Below are 27,434 nucleotides of genomic sequence, written 5' to 3'. Positions count from 1 at the left end.
CAGTGACTACCTGGAGTTTCACTGGCCTTGATTTGGGGACATTGAAAACCACCAGGAAAGTATTAGGCAGTGTTACCCAGTCAGCTGTACATTTCTTCATAATCTAGATGGATGAAATTATTGAGGAACAAGAAGATGAAGAGAATATTTATTTTTCTGCCCGGGACCTTTGTCAGATTCGAAATGCTATCTTTCACGTTTTGAAGAACTTTTTAAGGCTTCTGCCCAAGTTTTCCCTGAAAGAAAAGCCACAATGTATACAAAATTGTGTAGAGGTAAGTGAGAATTCCTGAGCCTTGGGCACATGCAAGGGCACAGACGATGGCTGACACTTGAGGAGCAGGAAAGATCAGACCTCTTCTGGGCATCTGTTTTCCAGGTTTTTGTGGCATTAACTAATTTTGAACCAGTTCTTCATGAATTTCATGTTACACAAGCCAGGTGAGTCTTTAAATCTTACAGTGCTAATATTTAAATATGTACAATAAGTTGCTCCAGCAGAAGTTTAAGTGCCATTTTTTTCCTAATTGGCACATGGGTCCAATTCATTCATTTAAATATGGCTTATAGGGTTAGGAAGTATTCCAGGTGAAATCATACCCATTAACTAATCTTTTCTCTTTAGAAACCTTGACGAAGCGAAATACATACCAGAACTGGCCTATCGTGGATTGTATTTGCTATGCTCCCCAATCCACGGGGAAGGAGATAAGGTAAAGAGGACATAACTGAGCTACTCTTTGAATTGAAAGCCTGCAGGTCGTCAGATGGAAAATGCTGGAAGCAGTTGGTGTGATGCTGTGTTAACTTATCAGATTGTTCTCATGACCTGAGGACTCCTGTGTGATGAAAAGCATCCCCACTGCCACTGGTTGCCTGCTGTTCATTATCAGACTTGTACCCAGATGCTTGGCGGCCATGGGAAATTACTGCTGGGTGACGGCACAGAGAGAGGTTCCAGTGTGAACTGGGTGAAAGACAGATAAGCCGTTGAGCAGAGCGTTACTTTTACAGAGTCTTTACCAAATTCTTCTCAAGAGAAGAGCAGACAGTCAGAGAGTTTTCAGGTTTCCCTTGGCAATTCATGTGTGCTTCAGTACTTCTGTTAGTGTTTGTACTTCGGTGGATAATTCTGCAGGCACATTCCTGGTTAGCGTTCACGTGTGATTTGCCCCCAGGTGACCTTAGAAGCCCCTCTGCTCTGGGTGCTGGAGTTAGTGGTGTTAATGAACCTGGATGTCATTAATAAAACAAGAGTTTGCAAAAAAACGTGAGCCCAAGGTCCTGTGCCGTTGGTGGCTGTGATATGCTTAGTTTCCAGGGGCCCCAGGCCTGCAGCCTCTGCACCTCTGTGCCCAAACTCAGGCACCACTGCTCACTGGCTGTGTGTCCTTTGTGAGTTACTGGACCTTTGAGGCCTCGGTTTTCTTGTCTGGATGAAAAGGACAAAAGACTTACCTTCCTTGTAGATTTGTCCCAGGAGGGTGACATGAAGTGCCTCAGCACAATGCCTGCTGCTTAGAAAACATTCTGTATTTTGTGATTCATTACGTCATTGTCATTTCTGTGTTTGAATGTGGATGTGATAGAATTGACAGTAATGCTTCTAATCCCCACGTGCTTTTCAGTGTGTAGAACAAAAGGTGGGTAGAAAGAGTTACCCTTCTGTGTCTGCAGTGTCTCTGAGGACGTAGTGTTTTCTTGTTGTGACAGTGTTGTCCTGATGTTGGGTGACATTGGGCCTGACCTTTAATTAGCTGAGTTTGGACTACTCACCTTTGGAGTTTCTTGCTGTGTATCAAGTGGGGATAATAATACTGGTATTAAGTATGAAATGGAGGTGCTGCCTTGCTTACCTCGTGGAACTGGAGGTCTCGGGTTGTGGTCAAATCTAGTAATACCTGAACGTGCTTCATGCAGTGCCTGCCACAAGCTTGGTTTTCAGGAAGTGTTTTGTTTCCTGGATGAATGAATTAACAAGTTGAGTAAATTACATGGGATACACGTGGAAGGTGCTCTGTAAGCCTCGGGTGAAGTACAGGTGTAAGGTGTCATCATCTTTCTTTTTTCTGTAAGGGGTTATCGGTAGCATTCTTTGTAAGTTGCAGGTGGTCCTCCGTGGGCCCTGATTTCTGGGCTGCCATACAAGAAGGTGGACAGAGAACAAGGTGATATGCCTGTCGTCGCCCGCGCAAGCAGGGCTTTCTCACTGTTTACATGGTGTGTTTACTGAATACCGTGTCAACCTGACTCACCTCCAGACACTTGAAGTGGTTCACTGTGGTCTGCTTGCAGTCCCTGAGGCCCTGGGATTCTCTGTCATGCCCTAAATTGAATTTTCTTTTCTCTTCCAGGTTATCAGCTGTGTTTTCCATCAAATGCTGAACATCATACTAATGTTAGAAGTGGGCGAGGGCTCCCATCGCACCCCCCTTGCTATCACTTCGCCGGTCATCAGCAGTAGAAACCAGGCGGTTCGCTTTATCAGGTGGTGCACTCACTGCTTGGAGCTTTACTGTCTCTCACTCTCCCTCAGTCTCCTGGGCCCTGTACTAACCAAGATTTATGACACCTATGGAAACTAACAAAATTCTGATCTGTTTGTGGTTTGGGACTCAAAATACAGCACTTTGTAGCTGGTCTGGTTCTGTGGGAGGGATGAGCACCTGCAGTCCGTGGCCTGCCTGTGGGGTCAGCTCAGTGTTTACCTCCCCAAGCCTGCCTCTTCCTGTGCTTTTTCTGCTTTTCTCTCCTCTGAATCTCCTTGTTGCTCCTTGTTACTTCTACTTACTTAGTTTTTGCTTCTTTGGCAATAATTAATAGACCAGTTCTTCCCTCAGGAGTCACTTAGCTTCACCTAAAAAGTTCCGTATCTCAGCTTTATTGGGAAAATGATGTTTGCTGTGTCATTGGCTTTTCTTTCCCTCCGTTACTGGGTGTTCAGTGTGCAGCGTGGAGGTGGTGGAGGAAGTGGGAAATGTGCGTGTGAGTGTGTGTGTACGTGGAGGTAGGCGCGGGACGTGGTGTGGTTGGGGCTGTGGACAGTGGAGTCCAGTACAGGCTGTCGTCTGATCCTTGAGTGAATGTCTCTGGTTAAGGATTTTTCTGAACATCAAATAACTAAGATGTTTTAAGTAAAAACACTTGTTCTAGTTCTTCCGTGAGTTCATGGTGCCACTGCAGTAACATTCATATAATGTGTGAATAAGCTGAACAGTAAACATGGTTCAGATCTGTGCATTATAATAATTTCCTTTTGGGTTGGAGTTTGGAGAAGTACTGCTGTAAATCGTCAAAGCAGAACATGTCACTGAGCCACCACGAGGTAGTACTGTGTCTTCGTCTTTACTTACCCCAGATGGATATATTTTACTCTTAATATGAAATGTCCTGAGTAGCCCCAGGGTCGTGTGAGGACTGCACACCTGCTCCTCCCTGACCCCAGCTGTCCACTTGGCAGCAGCTCGGGGACCACCTGGGAGTAGGGAATGGTCTTCTGCTAGGACACTTTGTCTTAATCTTCATGCTCTGAAACAGTGCTTACAGTATGGGGGTAGGTTGTTTTTAATATTTAGGATTTCTAAAGTGCAGAAGTTTCTCTGTTTTTGAGAATGGATTCAAGGAAAATGCTGTTTTATTATCATTGTAAGTGTATTGTTAACAGTGGACGTGTTGCTTTCTTTCTTTTTTTAAGCTCTCTTGTGGATGAACTAAAGGAAAGTGTGTTCCCAGTCCTTCATATCTTACTGCAGCACATCTGTGCCAAGGTACGGTTTGTGTTAATAAAAGTGCGTGAGTACCTATGGAGGGGTGTGTGTGTGTGTGTGTGTGTATGTGTATGTGTATGTATCTGTGTCCATCCCAGGGGATGAGTGTCCTCACTAAACAGCTTTATTTAGTATGTTCACTAGATGTTTCCCGAGATAGTGTTGTTTTTTTTTAATTTTGGAAAATTTCAAATACATGAAGAAATAGAATGGAGTGAACACATTATCAACAATTTTGTGTCACGTATATCCCTATAAGGTATAAGTCCCCCAGCACATGTACACACTGGATTTTCTTCTGAAGCAAATTTCATCATATCCTTTCAGACATACATATTTCATGTGTCTCTCTAAAGATTAAAAATTCTTTAAAAGCATAACCACAAAATATTAAAACACCTAAAAAATTCACAGTAGTTCCTTAAAGTCATCAAATATCCAGTCAGTGTTTAGATTTCTATTCTTAAATTTTTATCACAGTTTGAACAGCTGATTCTTAACTGGAACTCTGTGGACCTTAGGGGTCCATAAACTCTGAAATTTGGCTAAATCTGTATTTCTTAGGAAAAGGCTTAGAGATTTCTTAAAGGTTAGTTTCTAGAGGGGACCAAGACCCAGAATTGGTGAGTCATTCCTGTAACATTTGTTGCTCAGCGTCTGTCGTTGAGCTGGGTGTGCTCACTGGTTGTCCACGTGTATTACCAGGAGTGTTTCAGTTGTCCTGCAGGTGGATGCTGGCCAGTCAGCCTCCCAGTGCTGTGTTTCAGGTGATTGACAAGTCGGAGTATCGGACCCATGCAGCTCAGTCCCTGGTCCAGCTGCTCAGCAAGCTTCCTTGTGGGGAATATGCTGCATTCATTGCCTGGCTTTACAGATACTCGCGAAGTTCCAAGGTAGGGGACACATCTGCACAAAACCTTGTTTCCCGGCTCCGCAGCGTTCTGGCGAACAGATCTGAAGATGCAGGGACGCTTTGGTTTTCTTCCTCTCTGATGGAGATGCGTGCAATTTGTTTTTCCAGATCCCACACCGGGTGTTCACCCTCGACGTTGCCTTGGCTCTGCTGGAACTGCCTGAACGCGAGGTGGACAGCACACTCCGCCCGGAGCAGCACAGGTTCCTGAAGCATAAGTTCTTGGTTCAGGATATCATGTTTGCCCGGTGTTTAGACAAGGCCCCAACCGTGCGAAGCAAGGCGCTGTCCAGCTTCGCACACTGCCTGGAGTTCTCTGTCCCGTCTGCGTCCGAGAGTGTCCTGGAGCTTCTCGTTAACAGTGAGTGTGGCGAGCGCTGTGGGGTCCAGCCTGCGTCCTGCTGGTCCGGAAACTGCTCTGGCCAAAGCAGCAGATGTGGCATGACAGACTGGGGCCCTTCGAGACCCTCTCAGTGCGTTTCAGTGACTGTCCATGATTTTAGACAAGCCTTTTTAAGTATCTCACATGCTTGTGTTTCAGAGGTGAGGTGGCTGGCTGTGCTCCCTGTTCCTTTGCATCGTTGGGCGGGCTGTATGGGGCCTGACGTCCACCCAGTGCACACCAAGGGGGCTGTTACTGTCAGAAGTTTGAGACCTGCCTTGTCTTCAGGCCTCATCATCTTGATGTTGATTCCTCTGTAGATACTTACTTAACGGTTTTTGACATTATGCCTTTTTCTCTCTTGTTTGTCTGCTTATTTTTAGGCTCTACAATTTCAGGAATAGAGAGCCACCATGACACTTTGCCAAAACATTCATCAGGTAATGAAATGGATCGATACATTTTGAAATACTGAGTAATTGTTTTCCTGCATAAAGGACTCGCTGGATTTTTGAGGTGTTTTTCTCTATCTCTGTACTACCTGTTTCAGTACTGTGCTTATTTTCTTCACCAACCCAGTGATGATGCGGTAACTTAAATGCTTATGTTGCTAAAAGGTGTAACAAGTTTTCAGTCTAATGACAGAACCTTTTTAAATCTGTTTTTAAGCCTTTTCCTCTCAGAGGCAGACACTTAGTCCCCCTGGAGGCTCGGAGGTGACCCATACAGACAGCAGTGGTGGACCAGCTGGATCTAGGGGTATGTCGGCTTCTGTCGTGGTCAGGGCGCTGGTAACTGCTGGATTTCAGACAGCTGTGAGTAGGGCACAAAAACCTTGGAAGTTTTTTCTGTCATTTTCAGCCTTAAGAATTGGAAAATCTTTTTTTCCCCTTAAAAGTGGAGTAATTTCTATTTTATATCTTTAATTAATGTCTTTCTACTAAACTGTATTTCATTTTAAGGTAAGAGTAAGTTGTATTTCACTTGTCATGTAGTAAACCCCAGTGTTTCTGTAACACTCAAGAGAATATTAGCAAATGTCTTATTATTGAAGTCAGTTGTTCTGAACGCTTGGGCTTACTGACCAGAAAGGACCAGTTACTACGGAAAGTGCAGTAGACATTAAATTTGTTTGGATAAAAGTCATCACAGAAAAGGGGGAAAGCTGGACAATAGTATGGTGCTCACTCACCTTTCTCATTTTTATTCCTTATTACTTTTTCCATGTGGCATCTTGACTCTAAGCCATCCCAGAATTTACTTTTAAAACGTGGTAGGAAACTGTGAGTCCAAGCTTCCACTGCAAGGACAGTTGAGAAATTAGATTCTAATTTCACCAATAGTATGAGTTTTTTAGTGGGTGGAGTGGTTGAGGGGTCTCTAACCCATGGACTCCAGCGCAGGATTCTGAACATGCTGATGCCTATTCTCTTCATCGACTTGAACCCAGAGTAATCTGGGGTGGGAAAGCATCGGTGTGATTCGGGAGGGAAGAAACAGCCCTGGGCTTGGTGGTGGATGGCCCTGGGGCTACTCTCAGGTTCTGTTTCTGTCTGGCTGTGTGGTCTTGAGAAAGTCACTTTACTTTCCTGGGCTTTCTTTCATCTGTGCTACAACGTTGCATAACATACTGGGGGAAGAGCTGCGTTAGAAGTGAGAGCTGTTACCGAACTGCTGCAGGACCCGAGATGTGGAGTCAGCAGATCTCCCCACCGGTTGCTTTCTGGCCCTCCCAACATCCCTGTCTTTCACAGAGGGCTGTGGTCCAGGCCATAGAAACTGTGTTTAGAGAAGGGACTTTAAGAGAGAGACACGAGAGAGAGAAAGAACACATGTGCAGAGGATAAATTCTCTAATGAGATTTATTAGTTTATTCTGTAAACATGTGTCTGGTCCCTCCTCATCTGTGCTAGGCATTGTAGGTACACACTTTAGTAAAACATGGTTCCATCTCTTAAGGAGCGGTGGGAAAGGCAGATACGTGTGTGCATAAATCTTACACATTTGTGTTTCTGCTTCTATTTACATGAAGTTGTAATGTTAGGGGATAGGTGCAGAGGTTCTTGTAAGGTGCCGGGAGATAATTATCAGATCAGCCTCAGATACTACATTTACATGGCTAGAAGTTAGCACGTGTTACTCAAGTTAAATTCAGAGCAATAACTCAGTATAAATAGAGATGCCCTAAAATGCATAAAGATTTAATCTAGAAAAATGTTGAATGTTTGCATTAACTCCAGTCTTAGCAAGTCTTACAGATTTACTGTTGCACGGACACTTAGAACTATCAAGTTGTATTGATTCAGTGGTGGTTCCAAATTACTCAAATTTGCCAGTTATGAAGAGCTTGTTGTGTCCCATCTTATTTTTGATAAACTGAAATGACTTATATTGTTGGCACTGATTATACTTTAAAAAATTTGTATAGTTACTACATGCCAGGCTGTGCTAAGCACTGTTTTTGGTGTTTTTTTGTTTGTTTGGCTTTTACTTTTGAGATATAATTCACGTATCATAAAATTCCCCATTTAAAGTGTATAATTCAGTGGGTTTTAGTGTATTCACAAAATTATGTAGTCAATTACAGAGCATTTTCATTGGCTGAAGAAGACACCCCACCCCTAGTAGTCATGCCCCATTCTCCCTTCCCCTAGCCTCTGCCTTTGGATTTGCCTGTATCAGCATTCCAAAGACATGGATCCTACAGTGTGTGACCTTCTGTGGATGGCTTCTTTCACCTAGCACACATTTTCAAGGTTCATCCTCATTGTAGGGTCAGCATCTTGTTCCTCTTTATGGCGCGATAACAGTCCATTGTATGGACAGACCACGTGTTGTGTGCTCATTCAGCCTGGCAGTTCCCCTGAATGTTAGACGTGGAGTCACCCTGTGACCGAGCAGTTCCACTCCTAGATGAGCACCCAGAAGGAATGGACCGTATTTGAACTTAAAGCCAGTACAAGTGTGCTCGTGGCAGCATGGCTCATACTAGCCCAAAAGTGGGAGCAGCCAAGGTGGCCTCATTTATCCTGTTATTCTCGAGTTTAAAGAGTTCTTTTTGTAATTCTGGTTCCAAGTTCCTTATCAGATACATGACTTGCACATACCTTTTTCTCACTCTGTGGGTTATCTTTTCACTTTCCTGGCGTTCTTTGAGGCATAAAGCATTTTAGCTTTGATGAAGTCTGTCCACTTTTTCTTTTATTTGCTTGTGCTTTTGGTGTTATGGCTAAGAAACTGTTGCCTAATCCAAGAAACTCCTGTGTTTTCTTCATACGTTTTGGTCTTTGCTCAGTTTTGAGTTAATTTTGGTGTGAGGTAGGGGCCCGTCTGTCACATGTGAATGTCAAATAGACACAGCACCGTTGAAAGGACTGTTCCTTCACCTTTGAATGCTCTTGGCAGTCTTGTCAAAAGTGAGTTGACCGTAGACACTTGGGCTTTCTATACTCCCAGTTCTGTTCCTTTGACACTCCATTGTCCATTCTTACGCCAGTACCACACTGTGATTACTGTTGCTTTGCACTAATTTTGAGATCAGAAAGTGTGGGTTCTGCATTCTTGTTCCTGGTTTTCAAGATTGGTTTCGCTATTCTGTGTCTCTTGTATTTCCCCATGAATTTTAGGTTCAGCTGTCAATTTCTACAAAAAAGCCAGCTTGGATTTTGATATGGATTGATCTGTTTGTCAATGTGGGGAGTATTGCCATCGTAAAAATAGTAAGCCCTTCAGCCCGTGAGCAAGGGATGCTTTTCTACCCACTTAGGCCTTTGGCTTGTCTCAGTGATGTTTTATAGTTTCAGTGTGTAACTCCTGCTCTTTAAACTTACCCCTAAACATCGTCTTCTTCTTGATACTGTTACAAATGCAGTCGCTTCCTCAATTTCATTTTTGAATTGTTCATTGCCAGTTTTCACAACTGGTATTTTGATGATTGATCTTGTATCCTGCAGCCTTGCTGAATTTGTTACCAGCCCTAACAGGTTGTGTGAGTGTGTGTGATTCCTTAGGCTTATCTGCGAATCAGGTCACACCATCTGTGAGCAGAGTTTGGGTTCTTTTTCCCAATCTGATGGCTTCATTTCCTTTTCTGGCACGTTCTCCCTGGCTGGGACCTCTGAAGGTCGTGGAAAGTGGGGAGAGCAGACATACTTGTCCTTCTTTCACCGCTGAGAGTGGTGGTAGCTGAGTTTTTTTTCAGTTTGGCCTTTACCAGTGTGAATAAGTTTCTTCTATTCTGAGGTTGTTGAGTGTTTCTGCCATGAAAGAGCAGGATTTTGCAAATGCTTTTCTGCATCTGTGGAAATGATCACGTGGCCTTGTCCTTTATTCTGTGATGATGTGTCACAGTGAGCGGTTTTCCCACGTCCCGGTAAAAATCCCAAGCATGGCATATAATCCTTTTTGTATCTTGCTAGACTTAATTTGCTAATATTTTGTTAAGGATTTTACGTCTATATTCACAAGGGATTTTGGTCTCATGTTTTCTTTTCTTGAGCTGTTTTGTCTGGTTTTGCTCTCAGGATTGGCTTCGTAGAGGGAGGTGAAAAGTGTTCTCTTCTGTTTTTTGAAAGAGTTTATGAAGCATTGTGTTAATTTTTATTTTAGTATTTGGTAGACTCTCCAGTAAAGCCATCTGGTCGTGGCCTTTTGTGCACATGTGGAAAGTGCTTTCATTGCTAATTCAATCCCTGTACTTGTTACGCTGTGTTCACACATGGTGTATTCTTGAGTCAGTTTCCATAGTTTGTAGAAATGTCATCTAGGTTACTTTTCATAGTATTCCTTTGCAGTCCTTTTATTTCTGTAAGTAATTAATGGTAGTGATGTTCCCTCAGTCATTCCTTTTTTTTTTTTTTTTCTAGCAGTTTGAATCTTCTCTCTTACTTTCTACTCTAGCAAAAAGTTACTAATTTTGTTGATCTTTTTCAAGGAACCTACTTTGATTTCATTGATTTTCTCAATGGTTTTCCGTTCTCTGTTTCATTTTTTAATGTGCTATCTTTTACATCAGCAGTTCTCAAAAGTGTGGTTTTGGGTCCCTAAGCCTCCTTCACTGGGTCCTTGAAGTTAATACAGTTTTCATAATGATATTAGGACACCATTTACCGTCTGCACTCTGATTTTCTCACAGATGTAGTTTGGAGTTTTCCAGAGGTCCCAGACAGGCAGAAGCAGATAGAAGCAGAGATGAGAATTCGGCTATCTTTTATTAAGCCAGACATTAAAGAGTTTGCAAAAATGTAGAACAGTGCCATTCTTTTCACTAAATTTTTTTTGTTTTGGAAAATATAGTTATTTTAAATTAAACATTATGTCATTTATAAGTGACATACCTTGCTATTTTTAAATGAATTGTTAAATCTTTTCACAATTCTCAGTTTAAATTTCTAATTCACATTAAAGATACAATCTACGTAAGAAAAACTCAGGAGTCTTCACTAATTTCTAATAGTATAAAGGGGCTGGTGATAGGAAGGTTTTAAAGCTACTGTTATGTATTATTTAGTCTTTAAAAGAAAAAACCCTATGGTTTAGGTATTCCCATTTGTAGTAAACAGAATAGAAGATCTAAATAATTCATTCAAAATTTCAGACATAGGAGCCAGAATTTAAAACAATTTTCCAGAATTCGTGCTTTTTAAAAATTTTACTGCTCTGCCTTTTGCATTATTGTGAATAGCTAATTATTTGAACTTTTTTCTTTTTCTACATCATTCCGTGCTCTGGTTTCTTGGGATACAGAACAAGCTAATGAGGCAGTCAGATGGTAGTGTTCTCTGCACTGGGTAGGGAGGTGCTGGCTGCTGTGTGGTGTTTCTCAGCCCTGATGACTCTTTCCGTGGCAGAAAGCTGTGTCATGGCCATGCTGAGGAAGAGGGCCCAGGACGAGAAGGCCAATGTCAGGAGGTCTGCACTCCAGGTAGGAGTTTTTTCTGGACTTTCAACTTGAAGCTGCAAGAGAGTATTTCAGAAATGCTCCAGCACATTCGTTACTTACCTTGCTTTCCACTTACACTAGTTCTCCTTGGTCCTTGTACGTGTAAATTACATAGATGAGCTGAGGACTGTCTGTTCTTAACCTCCCTACTGCGTTGCTGGCTTTTTAGGAATTGCAATTTTATGTCCTTAATTTCTTTCCTTAGAATGAGGATTCTTAGCCTAGGGGGCATGGATGGGTTGATACAGTTCATGAAACCCCTGAAATTGTAAACACTTGTGTACATAAAATGTATGTCAGATTTTCTCCAGAGTGAGGTCGTAACTTTCATCAGATTCTAAAAGGCGGGACTTCCTGGGAGGAGGGATGGATCCGTGGCCTCAAAAATTAGAGCCACAAACCTAAGGGGAGTATTTCTGTCTACAGTTCGTCTTGTGCTTACATTGGGCCTGAGTCATCACTTGATGTTGCATGTGCACCTTCTAGGTGTTAGTGAGTATTCTGAAACACTGTGACGTCTCGGGCATGAAAGAAGAGCTGTCCATTCTGCAGGACCGGTGTCGGGACCCCACGGTGTCTGTCCGGAAGCAGGCCTTACAGTCTCTTACTGAGCTGCTCACGGTGAGGCGCGGCCATCCTGTGTCCGATGCGTGGTGTGTCACGTTACGAGTGATTCAGCTCAGCAGTGACCTGTCGCCAAGCATTAAGCCCCTGTTAGAGCCTCTGCCAGGCCCACTGCAGGACTGTACAGTGCGGGAGAAGGACTCTTCCAGCTGTCTGTGATCGTGATAGACCTCATTTCATATGAGGTGTGAGCGTGAACTAACGCTAGAGAGTGCTGATGGTGGGCCTTTTCTCGACTTGCGCTTAAATCTCACATAGGGATGTGGATTTTAAAATTAATTTGTTTAGGCCAGAGGCCTAGTTTAACTTTTATCCATTAAAACCTATATAGATGATATTGCCAAAAGAGCAGACCCAGTAATCCTATATATGATTTATGTCTGCCAAATAGTTGGCCTTTGGAGAATTTTTACAGCATGTCACTTGAGGGTGGAGGGCAGTGAACGACGCACCTTTCGACATTCTGTCAGCGTCCGCTCTAATTCCTCCTCAGGATGAATATTTATTACTTGCTCTTGACCTTGAAAAAGTCTAAAATTTCAGTATGCACTGATTCACAGTAACTGGAGATTGAACCTTGTTTTCACATGTATTTGAAATGCTGATTTTTTTTTCCACTTTATGCTTTATTTGTAATCGTGTGTGCGACTACTTTTAACATATGTGAAAGCACAGATCACAGCTTCATCTGTTAGTGTTTAGACTTCTCAGAGCTTAGACTTCATTATGACTTCATCCCCTTTAACTCCGCAGGCCCAGCCTCACTGCATCCAGATACAGAAGGCCTGGCTGGTGGGGGCCGTCCCGGTGGTGATGGACTGTGAGAGCACTGTGCAGGACAAGGCCCTGGAGTGTCTTGACCAGCTCCTGCTGCAGAACATCAGGCACCACAGCCAGTTCCATCCTGGGGACGACGGCCAGGTGCTGGCCTGGGCGCTGCTGGCGCTTCTCAGCACGGAGAGCCGGGAGATGAGGTGGGCCCGCCGTGCGCCTGGTGCCTGTGGAGGGCTGGTACCACGACCTCCTGTGTTGGCCTCGGGGTGGCAGCTTTCCAAACTGCTTAATGTGAAGACTCAGTCTTGGTCTTGTTTTCTTGACCCAGTTCACATCTCACCATTTTCGTGATGACAGCTTTTGTGAATCCGTCCTCTGCTTTTCTGTGCGTGTTCTCCAGTTTGGGGTTGTAGTAGGAAGCATTAGTGGATGTGATACATTAACATTAACTTTCCACAGTCCTAGTTTCTGTGAAGGATGGCTTCCTGATCTGACAAGTTAGACTTTTTCTGACATCTTGTTGGTTTGGTTGACTTGGTCACACTGCAGTATTTTCCCTGTTTGATAGCGTTTATCGGGTGTTCCCAGGCGGAGAGCAGTGCAGTGAGGAGTCAGCTCCTGCAGTGTTCTGTTGCATCTCTGCGGCAGGGATCTGACCGCTGGTTCGTGTTGGTGCTGCCTCTTCCTTCCCTTTCGTCCTTATCATACAAGGTTTATGTCCCCACCATTTGCGTTCAGTTTTGGAGGCATTGCCATCCAGTGGAAAGTGTGATAGATTTGTATCCTACGACCCCATCTGTGGCCCTGGCAAGTCACCCCCCTTTCTCGGGGCCTTAGTTTTCTCATTTGCAAAAAAGCTGATTAGACTCCTCATCTCTTCAAGTCCCTTTTGCTGTTTGGGATTGAAAATGTGCTCACTCATTAAATGTTTTCTCCGGACCACCTGTGGCTTTGCTGAAAGTCCTAGAAGGGAGGGGATTCCGCCAGCAATAGTATCAATGACTTTTTTGCTTTTCTTAGGGATTTCTCACTGCACACCCACCGTGAATTAGCTCATGAGAAGCTCTTGAGAGATTTCTTTCTTTTTTGTTTAACTTTTATGTTGAAATATAACAGGTACAGAAAAGTAAACAAACTGTAAGGTCAGTATTATCAAAAAGAAAATGTGCCATGTGACCACCACCCAGGTCCGGAAAGACCCTCATTCTTCCTTCCAGTTACTCTCCTTCCCTCAAGGGAACCACCACTGTGCTTTTCACCCCCATGTGAGTTTTGTCTACTCTCCGTCTGCATGCCGGTAGAATTACGTGGTGCGTGCCTGGCTTCTTCCTCTCAGAATGTGCGACTCAGTCAAGTTGCTGTGTGTGGCTGCAGCTCACCCGCAGTCTTCGCTGTGTTGGGGGGCATTTTGCATTAGCTAAAATGTGTCTGTGCAGCCTGCTGTTGAGAGAGAACTGGGTTTTCAGTTTGCATTGTGACATGCAGTGCTGCTGTGCACATTCCTGTACGTATCTTTTGGGACACACGTCCATGCATTTCTGATGGGTTTGTACCCAGGAACAGTACTGGTGAGTGTGTTTTTATTCACCCATAATAGTTACCGCCGGACAGTGTCCCAGTGTGGCTCACCAGGTCGCGTCTGGCTCTGGCATCCACGAGAGTTCCTGTTCTCCGTGTCTCGGCCGGCGCTTTGTGTGGTCAGTCCTGTCCTTTGTGCCATCCTGGTGGATGAATACTGGGGCCGCACGTGGCTGCCATCTGCACGGCCGTGCTGACTGGTGCAGTTGAGCACTCCCCATCGGTGGACTGGTGTTGAGACTCTCACCCTTGTCAACTGCCTGCCTCGGTCTCTGGCCTTTTTTTCTTAGTTAGGCTGTCACTCGTTAGCTTGTTCGCCGGGAAGTGCTCACCGTGGTCTCTGCAGATGCTGCGTGTCTCTCCTGGCCCACGGCTGGCCCCTCTGCTCTCCTGGTGGTGGTGCTGCGTTCGGTTTGCCAGTGGTTTTCTTTATGGTTAATGTACTTTGAAGGAAATCTTTTCTACCTCAGGAGTGTGTGGATGTTCTCCCATGTAATCTCCTGGAAGTCTGCTTGCTTCCCCTTTGTGTTGGGTCTTTAGCTTACTTGCAGTGAAGATACGTCTTAGCGTCCTTCACAGGCTCTGTGTTCCTTTAACATGGGGAGCACCTGTGAGTATCTGCAGTCAGGAGGAAAGGGAGCCAGCAGGTAGAAACGCTGAGGATGACTGAACAGGGCAGTCACTGAGGCTCGTGAAGAGCAAGGCCTGCGAGGGTGCACTTTATCAGGTGGGAGGAGTGAACACCGGAAAGGAAAGGCCAGGCCAGAGAGCAGGGAGGGAGGTGCAGGAGAGCACGCGGCACGAGCCTGCCGCTGGCCTTCCTCTTCCCGGCGGGGGACGCTCAGGGCGCGTGCCAGCATAGCACGTGCTCAGCAGCCCAGAGGTGGAACCACCCAGCTGTCCGTCCACTGGTGAAGAGATAAGTGGATGTGGTCTGTACACAATGAAATGTCACCCAGCCTTGAAAACTGTCAGAGTTCTGACAGCCGCTGCAACGCAGGTGAACCTTGAAAACGTGGGGAGTGAGACCAGCCAGGAACAAAAGGACAAATACTGCATGGTTCCCCTCTGACGAGGCCCCTGGGACAGTCACGCTCTTGGAGACTGGAGTAGAACGGTGCTTCCCAGGGGCTGGGGTGGGGGCAGTGGGGAGGCACTGCAGAGGGTTGCGGAGTTTCCTGTGGGTGATAAGAAAGCCCTGGAGGGGGACAGTTGCACAACAGTGTGAATGTGCTCAATGCCACTGAAGTCTACACTAAAAAATGGTTAAAAAGGTAAATTTATGTACATTTTACCACAACTAGGAAAAATATATATATTTGTCAAAGTTAGGAAGGAGAAGGTAGGAATAAGGAAGTTTTGGAGTAGCCATTGCAGGACGTGAGCAGCTCTCACAGGGTGGTGGGTTCATGAGCTCAGACTGTGTTACCATAGTATTAAGGTGTTATGTGCCCTTCTCACTTTTACTCTTTCATGGTAATAAGTAGAGTTTCCCAGAGGCTGTGGGACAATACTGAAGCAGATTGAATACAGAGCTTCTGTGTCTTCTGCCTGAGCCAGGCATCGGGGGTCACAGAAGTACAAAGCAGGGTGTCTCCTCTCACCAGGTTTATTTTGTTTTGAGGAAGGTAGCTTTTTGTTTTGTTTTTTGGTAAAACAGTGCATCATTTATGTTAACATATAAATGGGCTTTTTGTTATTCTTAGACAAAGTAGTAGATAAATATTTAAAAATTTCTGTTTTAATTTCCAGTGTGGCACATATTGGTAGATATAACCCACATAAACAAACACTCTTTGGTGGGCAGTAATTTTTACAAGTTTGAAAGGCCCGGAGCAGAAACACGTGAGAGCCACTAAGCAAGGGAATCTGCTTTAAAAGGAATTGTTGGAGCTGCAGGCTGCTGAGAGAGCTCCATGAATGTTCATAAACAAGACCCTGTGGTGGGCTCCTCATAAACAGAAAGTGACAGGATATCAAGAACTGTTCAGGACCAGAGACTCACAGAACAGGTGACCTCTGAGGCTGACTCCCCAGGGCTCCCCACGGGGTGGCGGGAGGCCTCTCGGGTGCAGGGCCACAGGTGCCTCTCCTCCAGGAGGGACAGGGACAGGCAGTTTGGTGACCAGGAGGCTGGGGCACAGGGTGGGTGGTCAGCGAGCTGACGGGGCTGTCGGTGGGGTGAGCCAGAAGCCCGGCCAGGATGCCTCCCCCACTGAGGGCACCACGGGAGGGGGTCACAGCAGCGTGAGGGAGGGCATCGAGCAGTGTGGGCTTTCCACTTTTTAAGTTTGTTGAGCTGAAGTGGCTTCCTATTAATGGTGGTGACCTAAACCGTTCCCAGAGGTGAAAAGAGCTGAAACTAAACAGGCAGGCCGAATCGCGTGGTTTTCCAGGCAGTGCAGAGACTTAGAGGCCTGAAGCTCCGCGCATTCTGAGTAGAAGGACTGTCGGGGATGGCGGGAGGGCTAGAGGGGCGTCTTGTTTCCAGTGTGTGTGTGTGATGCTTTTGGTGTTGAAGGATGTCACCTCAGGATAGACCTGTCTAGATTCGGCAGTCAGCATGACTAGAAGAAAAGGAACTAGTGGAAGAGGTCAAAGCGGCAGACTAGGGTGTAAGGAGGGGAGGTCCAGTCCACTTGGCAGAGGTTGCTGGGGTGGGGCCGAAGAGGCCGCCCGTGCTTTCCAGGAGAAACCAGACAGTGTGAGTCGACTGGGTCCCAGTGGCTTATGCTCACGGGGGCTCACTGAGGGTCTGGCTGGGAGGCGCTGGGGACCACTTGGCCAGCGTGGAGGGTGTGCATTGTCAGAGAGGGGCCAGGTTGCGATTTCACAGCTGGGAGCTCAGAGGATGTTTTCGTGTTCTTTTGGCTTCCTATAGTAAACATCGTGTAATATTTTGTGGTGATTCTGGTTAATAAATTTTTAAATATTTGTTGATTATGCATATCTTTTTTCTGTACATATCTTGATTTTGGACAGTAATCAGATATAAATTATGTTAGTCATTTGCAGTAAAACTCTAGATACATATGGATAATTTTTTTCCATCAAAAGCTAATTTATTAATAAAACCATTAATTTATATGCATATTCTTATAATACGTAGGTATGTTTATTTTATTATAGTTGCCTTCTGCATGCTTTGAGAATTCCTTTTTTTTCCATTTAATGAGGAAGTCTTATGAATCTGTGTGTGTGTGTGTGTGTGTGTGTGTGTGTGTGTGTTCGTTCCTAGCAGTCTAAGAAAAGCTGACTGGGGGATGGAGTGTATTTTTCTCTCCACTTAAGTATATAATGCATTCGTCTCATGAGTCGCAGAATCCAGAATCTCATTCAGTGCTATGGGAAACGCAAAATAAGAAATGACTAAAAAACAGCAGTGACCTGACATAAATACTTTAATACATCAGAAGCATTTTTTGTTTTGTGCATTTCTGAGTGGCGCTGGCAGGTCAGAGCGAAGTTTAGCTCATTTAACATCACCATGTTTAAATGCTAGAATGTCATTTTGCCCCAGGCCTTCCTTGAAAAAGGGACAGTATCTGCACTGTTGGTCGTTATAAACTCTGGGTGTATTTGTTGTTGGTAACCTACCCCGTATGTTTGTATAGAAATTTTGGAGGGGTGAGAATGAGAAGGGTCTCAGATGAATTATGAAATTTTATTCTTTGCTGTAAGAACAGACAGTTTATAAGGGGAGATAAACATGCCTTGTTTTGTGTCATACAAATTAGGGAGCCACCTAATTTGGTATCAGACGTGCCACCAGCCAGGAACCTCTGCATGGGTGTTCCGTGTGCCAGAGGAGTCCTGGGTCGGAAGTCAACACCCTTCACTGGGGCTGATCTGAGCAGTTGTGTGTATTTGTAGTCTTAGTTCTGCTTTCCCATCTTCTTTTCCAGCCGCTATTTAAATAAGGCTTTTCACATCTGGGCCAAGAAAGATAAATTCTCCTCTGCTTTTGTGAACAACGTGCTCTCCCACGCTGGCACAGAGCACTCTGCACCGGCCTGGATGCTGCTCGCCAAGGTGGCTGGCTCAGCGCCCGCACTGGACTACACTAGGATCATCAAGTCCTGGGAGAAGATCAGCAGGTGCGCGTGTCAGGGGCGAGCTGCTGCCCCCGCCCAGAGTCTGGGAGCAGCGCGCCTGGTGGGGTCCGGGGGGGTCCTCATAGTACCGTTACTCTTGTCTCTTCTTTAAACTCTGGCGTAAAGACAGACATGGAAACCAGGGGTCACTTGAGCCCTCACTGTGCAGGCACAGTAAGTGCCTTCCTGCTCCTGACCCACGCCGCCTGCCTCCTCCAGGGCGCAGTCCGAGGGGAGCAAGCTTGTGGCGGCGGTGCTCCCTTTGGTTCTGTGCTGATGTGTCTTCCGCCCTCTCCCCAGTCAGCAGAGCCCCAGCGCAGACACCTTAGGGCACATTCTGTGTGTCATCGGGCATATTGCAAAGCACCTCCCTCAGAGCACCCGGGACAAGGTGACTGGTGAGTGTCTGCTGGAGAGGTGGGAACAGGCTCTGCCTCCCACTTTGTATGTGTTTTCAAGCAGTTAAACTTCAGGGAATTGACTCTTTTTAGATGTTGTCAAGGGTAAGCTGAATGGATTCCAGTGGTCACTAGAGTTGATCAGCTCAGCTGTTGATACTTTGCAAAGTCTCTGTAGAGCATCTGCGGAGACGCCCTTGGAGGAGCAGGTAAGCTGCGCTCCCCACGTGTCTGTCATTTGTACGTAGACGTGGTGCTGCGCCTTCGCGCTGGAGCCTGTTCCCTCTGTAGAACCTGGAGGGACCGGTGGTCCCACAGCTGGTGCTACAAGGAACACTGTGACAAGCAGTGGACGGGGCTGCTGAAGGCACATGGTTCCCACAGGAGGCCACCCCCAGTCCTGGTACCAGTGTCTTCTGAGGAAGCACACCTGCTGGCAGGTGTTTCCTAGTGAGAACCTGCAGGGTTGTCTTTAACTCAGTTGTCACCCTGGTGTTGGGGGCGTCTCCCTCACCTCCCCCTTCACTCAAAGAATGTGGGAAATGACTTCCTACCTAGTCAGGGTTTTCCTCCAGACCAGACAATTTCTGATAAATCATCCCCCACGAAAACCCTACCCTGTCACCCTGGTTGTCTCCTGCTGGGTCATGTCCCAGAGTCCCAGGGCCTCCTGTGAGTGTCCACGGGGATGCGTCATCACAGCTCCACACCAGTGTCTTCTGTGAGACGGAAGGTTACTTTGACTCCCCAGAGCTATCCAGATCATGTCTCTAATGGTAAATTATTACAGTGTATTCTGTTCTTAACATGAAATACACTCCTAGACAGAAAAATTTTAGGCTTGGGGATTATTAATAATGATTTTAGAAGTCAAACGTTAATTTAAATAATTGCTGGAATATGTTTAAGTTTCCCAGAGTAGGAACACTTGCTTCATCCAGGTTGCTTGCGGCCTCCCTGTGCTTCCTTCCTTGCTCATTTAACATTTTCTGTTTGTAGTAACTGATGTAGTAAGACAGTACATTGTACCTTTTTTGCTTAGTACTTAAAGCAGTTTGAAATTTACCTAACTAAAAATGCCGGCTCTTTCTATGGTGTTTTCTTGGCATAAACCTTCTGGCACTTTTTGGTGAAAGGGATACTTGCGTTATTTGAGTTTTCTGACCATTTATCTCTGATGCAAGAAAGAGTGTGAAAAACTTTTAAATAAGGAACATTACCTAAGTAGGGAGTATATTTGAATAGCAGAAGATAGGTAAGAACAAAACAAAAAGCTGACTTTGAGGAAAGAATGACGTAGGAAAGGTGGGGTTTCCACGCGGGTTGCGGAGCTGCTGCCCTGAAGTCTCTGTGACACGGAGCTGTTTCGTTCTGATCCCTGCTGGCACTGGTCCCTGGTTCCCGCCCAGCATTGTCACAGCCCTGTGACAATGGGGTCTGCACCGGGGGGGCCAGGTCTATAGGGTCTCACTGCCTGCCATGGGCCACAGTCATTGGGAGAATCAGTTATGTCGCTGCCAGAGGCTGGGAGGAAGACAGCTCTTACCAGGCTTACACACCAAGACCTGGGAGAGGGGGCTCACCGCTGTGTCAGGACGAGGCAGGGCTTCAGCTCTGCCAACCCCACCTCCCTCAGTGGGGGACAGTTGACTGAGGCCCTGAGACTTCCTAGAACCTGACGTAAACATACTTCTCTGTTTCTTTCCTCTGTAAATGAGCATCTTGTATTTTACTGAGGAAAACAGGTTTTACCCCAAGAAGAGTAGAGAGGTGGCTCCATGGCAGCCTGCGTGGGAAAAGGTGTGGTCTCTGGGCATCCCTGCTCTCTGAGAGCTGGGTATGAGTCACTGCGTCTGAGGCTGACACTGGAGAGATGGGTGCCGCCTGGGGCTGTGTTGAGAGAGAGAGAGAGTCAGGATTAGAGAGGTGGTGGTCCTGCCCCTGTGAGTTAGACCCAAGGCAACATGGCCTGTACTCTTATCTCCGAGAGAGCTCCTCAGGGAAATGTGGATGAGACCCACGTGTCCATAGGAGGCCATTAGTGGTGAGGGTGACCACAGGCTGAGCAGGGACAGCTGAGGGGCCTGCCGTGTTCAGCTGGGGAAGGGAAAGCCTTATGGGGACAGGCTGCCTGCAAAATTCACACATGAAGGACCTGCAGGTGACAGAGAATTGGATTTATTTGGCATCAATAAATTGGTGGAAATTGCACGGGGACAGATTTTGGCCAGCTTGGGGAAAGCCGTCCTGAGGCCTGCCGAAATCTGGTCACGGAGGGGCTCACGGAGACGCCGGAGCCGTGGCAGAAGCCCTGTGTGGAGAGAATCCCAGGACTGGCTGGCCTTGACTGTGCCCTCCCGGACTCTGAAAGCCCTTCCTCCCTGCCAGCGGTGCCAGGCCTCAGGACTCCGACACCTAAGCCCTGGGGTCCTTCAGGGAGAACAGGGCATCGCAGAAGCTCCCCAGGGCCACATCATAACCCGGGCTGTGCAGTCTGTTAACATCGTGTGTATGGTGGTTCTTTAGAAAGTAATCAAGATGATAGCTTGGGGACCGCGCAGGCCAGGTCGGACCACAGAGCCCTTGGACCAGGTGCGGGCTTTGCTGGCAGTGCAGCAGACTCTGAGGGTCGCCCTGCCTGGGAGGGGTCAGGACAGTCCCTTCCTGCGGCACCTGCCAGGGGAGTGACATCCGGGTGGTGGGACGTGATGGAGCTCCTCACTTGGCCTGTAGTGTCACGAGATGTGTGGGCCAGAGGTGGGACCCCTAGAGGTGCCTTCAGCTAGTAAGACACTGAAAACGTGTCTCTAATGAATAAATTTCAGGAGGGTAACAGCCGTCCTTTCTTATTCTGTGTCTTTTAAAAATACAGTTTATTACAGTAGCTAATTCATCCCCATGTGCCAGCAGGATTGTGTTTCTCTTGGGTAGTGGAGGGCACTGCTGCTCTGGCTCCCCTGCAGATCAGGGCACTGGGTCTTCCTGCACATGTGCCTTTCCCTCTCACAGGGCGAATGTAGAAAGACATGATATATTTATGTTCATGTAACAAAGAGCACATCCAGATGCTCTTGGTAAATTCCAGCTAGCCGGTTCCTGTGGCCTGACTGCTGAAGGCACGAAGAGGCACAAGCACGGGTACATGTGTGAGGGTCACAGTTTCTTCCGAGCAAGCTGTGTCTTGTGGGCAGTCTGAGGGGAAGGCGCCCTTCAGAGATGGCCTTTGGCTTGCACAGGAGTTACTGGTGCAGGTGTGTGGGGACGTCCTCTCCTCCTGTGTGTGCTGCCTCTCCAACGTCGTTCTGAAGGAGGATGGGGCTGGGAGGATGGATGAAGACCTGGTGGTGAGTACCTCCTGCTCTTAACTGACCTCCTCTCCTCTGTAGCTCAGCTAGGCTTGTGCATGGCTTTGTGATGGGCATTTCCCATACTGTTAGCAGGACAAGGTTTGTCCTAGCCTAGAACTTAGTTTTTTTAATAAGAATTTTTTACTGGTGACCTGTCCATTTTTTCTCCCGTACTCATCACCAGGGGGAAATGATGGTATGCCCTTCTGCCAGTCAGATCCTGTGAGACACCTGATCCAGCAGGGAAAGCACAGTGTGTGCCGTGAGTTGGTGGCGTGAGCTCAAAAGTGCAAGGCGAGAAAATATTAGAGCGAGCATGCTCTTTGTTCTCTTGGCTTGTTCGTTTAATGTTTTTAAAAATTGCAGTGTGTCTGCTGAGCCTTGACTATCAGTCTGTAGAACCACTCCAAAGTCATGTCTAAAACAAACGAGATATTTGAAAACCGGAGAACCTGCTGACTTGGGGGCAGCAGGAGTGTGTGCCCCGCACCTGTGTTAGAAATGGGATCGGGGAGACCTGCCTTTGACCAGTCACTGCGGGGCCATTTCCTGATTCCATCCTCTGACCCGCCCAGTAAGACAACCCAAGCTGCCTTTGGTGCCCTTCAGGAGAGGCCAGCATTTAGCAAAACTTGGCCATTTCCCTTGTCTGTTTGAAAATCAGTAGTGCACCTGCCTCTGTGCTCAGTTCCTGCTCTGCTGCCTCGCACCTGTCCGGGGCTGAAGACCACTCTCAGCTCTGGTCAAAGACGAGCCCTCTGCCTGGGGCAGCCATCAGCACACGGCGCAGGAATAAGTGTCGTTGTCAGGAGGAAGTGAGTGTTCAGGTCAGAGGCCACAGTGTGCAGAGCGGCCTGACCCAGGCCTCCTGTAGAGAGTCTGACTCTGTGGACTTGTCTGAACAGTCCCTGCCCGAACTAAGAAAAACGCTTACTTATTATGACCAGTTAGTTTTCCCCCCTTAGTTTTTTTTCAACTGCTAAATATATCACCAAAATCTACCCTTCAGTCATAATATATGTGAAGAATTTTGACAAGCATATTGTCTGTTTCACTCTTCCTGTAACGCACTAGGGCACAGGACCGTCCAATCTTTTCAAAAACACATACCCTTGTTATTAATCAGCTTTCTTACTCTGAAAAGCCTTTATTTGCATCTTACTATTTATTTAGCATCACCCTTGCATTTTTGGGATAAAAAAGCACTATTACTTAAATATTAAGCTGAATGTCCTTAAAAAAGACACAGTAGTGGCAGCTTGAGGAGGCAGGTTCTTGTAAGTTTTTGGTAGGAGACTAACTAGTAAGCTAACCAGGACGACAACTGGGAAATGAGTTTTAAGGTACGCAGCAGTTTATACGCCCTTCCACCCTGCACGTCCTCTCCGAGGACGAAGAGCACTGACTGTCATGGGGCCTGAGGCAGATGGGAAGGAGGAGATGGACGTCAGCCTCTGGCCCTAGTACAGTGCCCTGGGGTGGCGGCATGCTAATGTAGTCAACTGTTAAACGTGTATTGTGTACATTGACATGAAAGGATGCCTGGTACTGAAGTGAAGAATCACGGACTCAAGCCAGCGTGATGGGTCAGCGTGAGGAGAGCAAGCACGAGGCCATGTGACACAACACACGTGGAGAAGAAAGTTGCACCCAAACAAGGGCAGTGTCTGCGGGCAGGGCCACGCTCGCGTGTGCGTAAAGCGCCATGGTTCACCCTGCTCCCGCAGCAAAACTGTCACACCACCGGTGCCTCGGAGGAGCGTCTAGGTGTAGACAACAAGACTACACGGTCACTCTAGTTGGGGGTGAATTTCATTCAGCGGTGACTGAAGTTTGACAATGACTATGTATTTTTATGGGGTAGAAAAAAACAGTTCATTTAATTTGGGGGCCAGAAAAGTTCTCCACTGACATGGCCTTAATCTAGCTGGAGGTCATTTTTCTCTTGCCTTATTCTTCTTGCAAAACCAATTCTCTTTGCAGGTGAAGTACATTTTTACCTTAGGAGATATCGCCCAGCTCTGTCCGGCCAGCGTGGATAAGAGAGCCTTCCTGCTGATCCAGTCCATCCTGGCTGCTTCTGCCAGTGCAGACTGCTGTAAGTAAGGCACTTGGCGGGCCCTGTGCACCTGCTGCCTTGAGGCTGGGTTTGCCCCCAGAACATCAAAGACAAGCCCTTCCTCCTTCCCCCTTCCTGCAGTGACGCCAGGTCCAGGCAGCAGTGAGGCCCCAGCCTCCCAACCACTGTCCCAGGTCCAAGGCTCTGTCATGCCCTCCGTGATCAGAGCACATGCCGTCATCACCCTGGGTGAGTAAGGGAGCACGGGGCAGTCTACTCCTTGGGTGCTTTCTGTCTTAAGTAAGCCAGTTACTTAGTAAGCTTGTATTTGCTCCAGCTCCTGTGAATTTGAGAGATGACTCTAGTTGGGGCATCAAGCTCTGCAGGGCACTAGGGTGCCCCTGGGCTGCAAGATACTCCCCACGGGGAGCTTTTGTTTGTTATGTTAATTTAACCATTCTACCTGTGATTTCTTTATACTCATAAGTAGCACCACGGAGTCTCTTCATCAAGAACTGTATGCCAGGCACCGCACTGAGTCCTGGGAATGAAGAAGTAAATTTGCAGTTCATTTCATAAAGGGATCATTTTTTGTTTTGGTTTGGTTTTTTTAGTGTGACTGTGTTGCATTTTTCATCTTACATATTTTTGTATTATTATACAGTTTTTGGAGGTTACTTTCCACTTACATTTATCATTAAAACACTGGCTGTATTGCCCGTGTTGTACATACACCCCCACAGCCTGTCTTACACCTGGCAGTCGGTATCCCCCACCCCCACCTCTAAACTGCCCGCTCCCGCACTGGTAACCACTAGTTTGTTCTCTGTATGAGTCTGCTGCTTTTGTTAAATTCATTCGTTTGTTGTATTTTTTAGATTCCACATTGAAGTGATATCATCCAGTATTATTCTTTCTCAGTCTGACTTACTTCTTCACTTAGCATAATGCTCTCCAAGTCTATCTATGTTGCTGCAAATGGTATTATTTTATTCTTTTTATGGCTGAGTAGTATTCCTTTGTGTATATGTACCACAACTTCTCTATCCAGTCACCTGCTAATGGACACCTTAGGTTGCTTCCATATCTTGGCTACTGTAAATAATGCTGCTGTGAACATTAGGGTGCATGTATCCTTTTAAATGAGTGTTTTAGTATCTTTTCAAATAAATGTTTTTCGGATATATACCCAGGAGTGGAATTGCTGGGGCACGTGGTAGTTTTAGTTTTTTGAGAAACCTCCATCCAAATTGTCCTCCACAGTAGCTGCACCAGTTTACACTCCCACCAGCAGTCTAGAGGGCTCCCTCTTCTCCACACCCTCTCCAGCATTTGTTATTTGTGTTCTTTTTGATGGTGGCCATTCTGACAGGTGTGAGGTGATACCTCATTGTGGTTAATAGTGATGTTGGGTATCTTGTCACGTGCCTGTTGGCCATCTGTGTGTCCTCTTTGGAGAAATGTTTACTCAGTTTTGCCCATTTTTAAATTGGGTGGTTTGATTTTTTTGATGCTGAGTTGTACAAGCTGTTTATACATGTTGGATATTAATCCCTTATTGGTCATATCATTTGCAGATATTTTCTTGCATTCAGTAGGTTGTTTTTTCGTTTTGTTGGTGGTTTCCTTTGCTGTGCAAAAGCTTTTAAGTTTGATTAGGTTCCATGTGTTTATTTTTGCTTTTATTTCCTGTAGGAGACAGATCCAAAAAAATACTGCTACAATTTATGTCAAGGAGTGCTCTGCCACTGTTTTGCTCTAGTAGTTTTATAGTACCTGGTCCTTACACTTAGATCTTTAATCCATTCTGAGTTTACTTATGTCTACAGTGTTAGAGATTGTTATAATCTAAGTCTTTCACATGGAGCTGTCCAGTTTTCCCAGTACCACTTATTGAAGAGACTGTCTTTTCTCCATTGTATATTCTCGCCTCCTTTATTGTAGATTAATTGACCATAAGTGTGTGGGCTTATTTCTGGGCTCTCTATCCTGTTCCATCAAGCTATGTGTCTGTTTTTGTACCAGTATCACACTGTTTTGATCACCGTAGTTTTGCAGTGTAGTCTAAAGTCAGGGAGCCTGATTCCTCCAGCTCTGTTTTTGTTTCTCAAGATTGTTTCAGCTATTCAAGGTCTTTTATGTTTCCATATGAATTTAAAAAATAATTTGTTCTAGTTCTGTAAAAAAGGCCATTGGTATTTTGATAGGGATTGCATTGAATCTGTATGTTGCCTTGAGTAATATGGTCATTTTAACAGTGTTCTTCTATTCCAAGAACACAATATGTCTTTCCACCTGTTCGTGCCATCTTCAGTTTCTCCGTCAGTGTCTTACAGTTTTCCAAGTACAAGTCTTTTGCCTCCTCAGGTAGGTTTATTTGTAGGTATTTTACTCTTTCTGGTGCTGTTGAAATGTCTCCTTAATTTCTCTTTCTGACAGCTTACCGTTGGTGTGCAGACGTACACAGATTTCTGTATGTTAATTCTGCATTCTGCAACTTCACCAAAGTCACTGACGAGCTCTGGTAGTTTTCTGTGCACAGTACCCTGCCATCTGCAGATGGTGACGGTTCTACTTCTTCCTTTCCAGTGTGGATTCCTTTCATTTCTTTTTCTTGCCTGATTGCTGTGGCCGGGACTCCCTCAACTATGTGGAATAGAAGTGACGGGAGTGGGCATCCTTGTCTCGTTCCTGGTCTTACAGGGAATGCTTTCACCGCTGAGTGTGATGTTAGCTGTGGGTTTGTCACATACGGTCTTTATTGTGTGGAGGTGTGTTCCCTCTCTGCCCACTTCCTAGATAATTTTTATCATAAATGGATGTTGAATTTTATCAAAACCTTTTTCTTCATCTATTGAGGTGATCATATGGTTTTTATTCTTCAGTTTGTTAGTGTATCACATTGATTTGTGGATATTGAAAAATCCTTGCAAAGGATGGTTTGATACTTTCCAGGAACTCAAATTGTTAATCATGAAAAGGCTGACTTCTGTGCTATAAGTTGACATTTTTTGTGTGTGATTGTGTATTTTATGCTGGATATGAGTTATGAATTTTTTTGTACTAATGGTTATTTTTCAAAAACCTAAGAATTGTAAATAAGAGCAAAACACTCCCCGGGCTACACACTAAAAAGCATGAAACACAGAACTCAGCAGGAGTCTTCCTTTTCCTGACTATGAACAAGAAATGAAATGGATGAGATGATCGTTTATTTACCTAGCTCAGATTTTTAACTTCTGTCAATTATGTGTATAACCAAAGGTGAAATGATTTGATTGGCCATTTTCCAGGTAAGTAGATAATGCCGGAATTCAAATGTTGACTTTGAAAGGCAGATGACGTTACTACAGTGAAGGGAATCCTGTGGCACGTGCCTCAGGAAACCCAGTGGGGGCGCTGTTTTGAGCTGCTTAGTGCTCAGTCAGAGTTGGTCTGCCTTTGATCTCTTGTAATTGTTGATGTGATGCTTTGACTTTGAGTAAGTAAAGTCCGTAGCAAAGCACAGCTGGACAAGAGCTAAGGCGGAGGACTGGAGTTGAGTCTGGGTCTCTCGG

The 27,434-nt window shown here is 45.8% G+C and overlaps 1 protein-coding gene across 5 annotated transcripts in view; it reads left to right on the top strand.

Moving 5' to 3' along the window:
- NCAPD3 (non-SMC condensin II complex subunit D3) overlaps positions 1-27,434 on the top strand; it is a 67,200-nt gene that overhangs the window by 10,825 nt on the left and 28,941 nt on the right. For all 5 annotated transcript variants that reach the window (XM_074357053.1, XM_074357054.1, XM_074357052.1 and 2 more), the window contains exons 5-22: positions 108-275; positions 380-441; positions 626-713; positions 2,355-2,488; positions 3,695-3,767; positions 4,535-4,660; positions 4,789-5,041; positions 5,446-5,502; positions 5,732-5,821; positions 10,912-10,985; positions 11,490-11,624; positions 12,381-12,601; positions 17,885-18,076; positions 18,374-18,471; positions 18,565-18,680; positions 21,708-21,815; positions 23,802-23,916; positions 24,019-24,126. In XM_074357053.1, coding sequence (XP_074213154.1) covers positions 108-275; positions 380-441; positions 626-713; positions 2,355-2,488; positions 3,695-3,767; positions 4,535-4,660; positions 4,789-5,041; positions 5,446-5,502; positions 5,732-5,821; positions 10,912-10,985; positions 11,490-11,624; positions 12,381-12,601; positions 17,885-18,076; positions 18,374-18,471; positions 18,565-18,680; positions 21,708-21,815; positions 23,802-23,916; positions 24,019-24,126 — 2,218 coding nt within the window. The remainder of the gene's footprint in view (positions 1-107; positions 276-379; positions 442-625; positions 714-2,354; positions 2,489-3,694; positions 3,768-4,534; positions 4,661-4,788; positions 5,042-5,445; positions 5,503-5,731; positions 5,822-10,911; positions 10,986-11,489; positions 11,625-12,380; positions 12,602-17,884; positions 18,077-18,373; positions 18,472-18,564; positions 18,681-21,707; positions 21,816-23,801; positions 23,917-24,018; positions 24,127-27,434) is intronic.

Source organism: Camelus bactrianus, chromosome 33 (assembly GCF_048773025.1).
Source record: "Camelus bactrianus isolate YW-2024 breed Bactrian camel chromosome 33, ASM4877302v1, whole genome shotgun sequence".
Classification (NCBI taxonomy): Eukaryota; Metazoa; Chordata; class Mammalia; order Artiodactyla; family Camelidae; genus Camelus; species Camelus bactrianus.
Note: the sequence above shows the minus strand (reverse complement) of the source record. Positions and strands in the feature narration are given on the sequence as shown.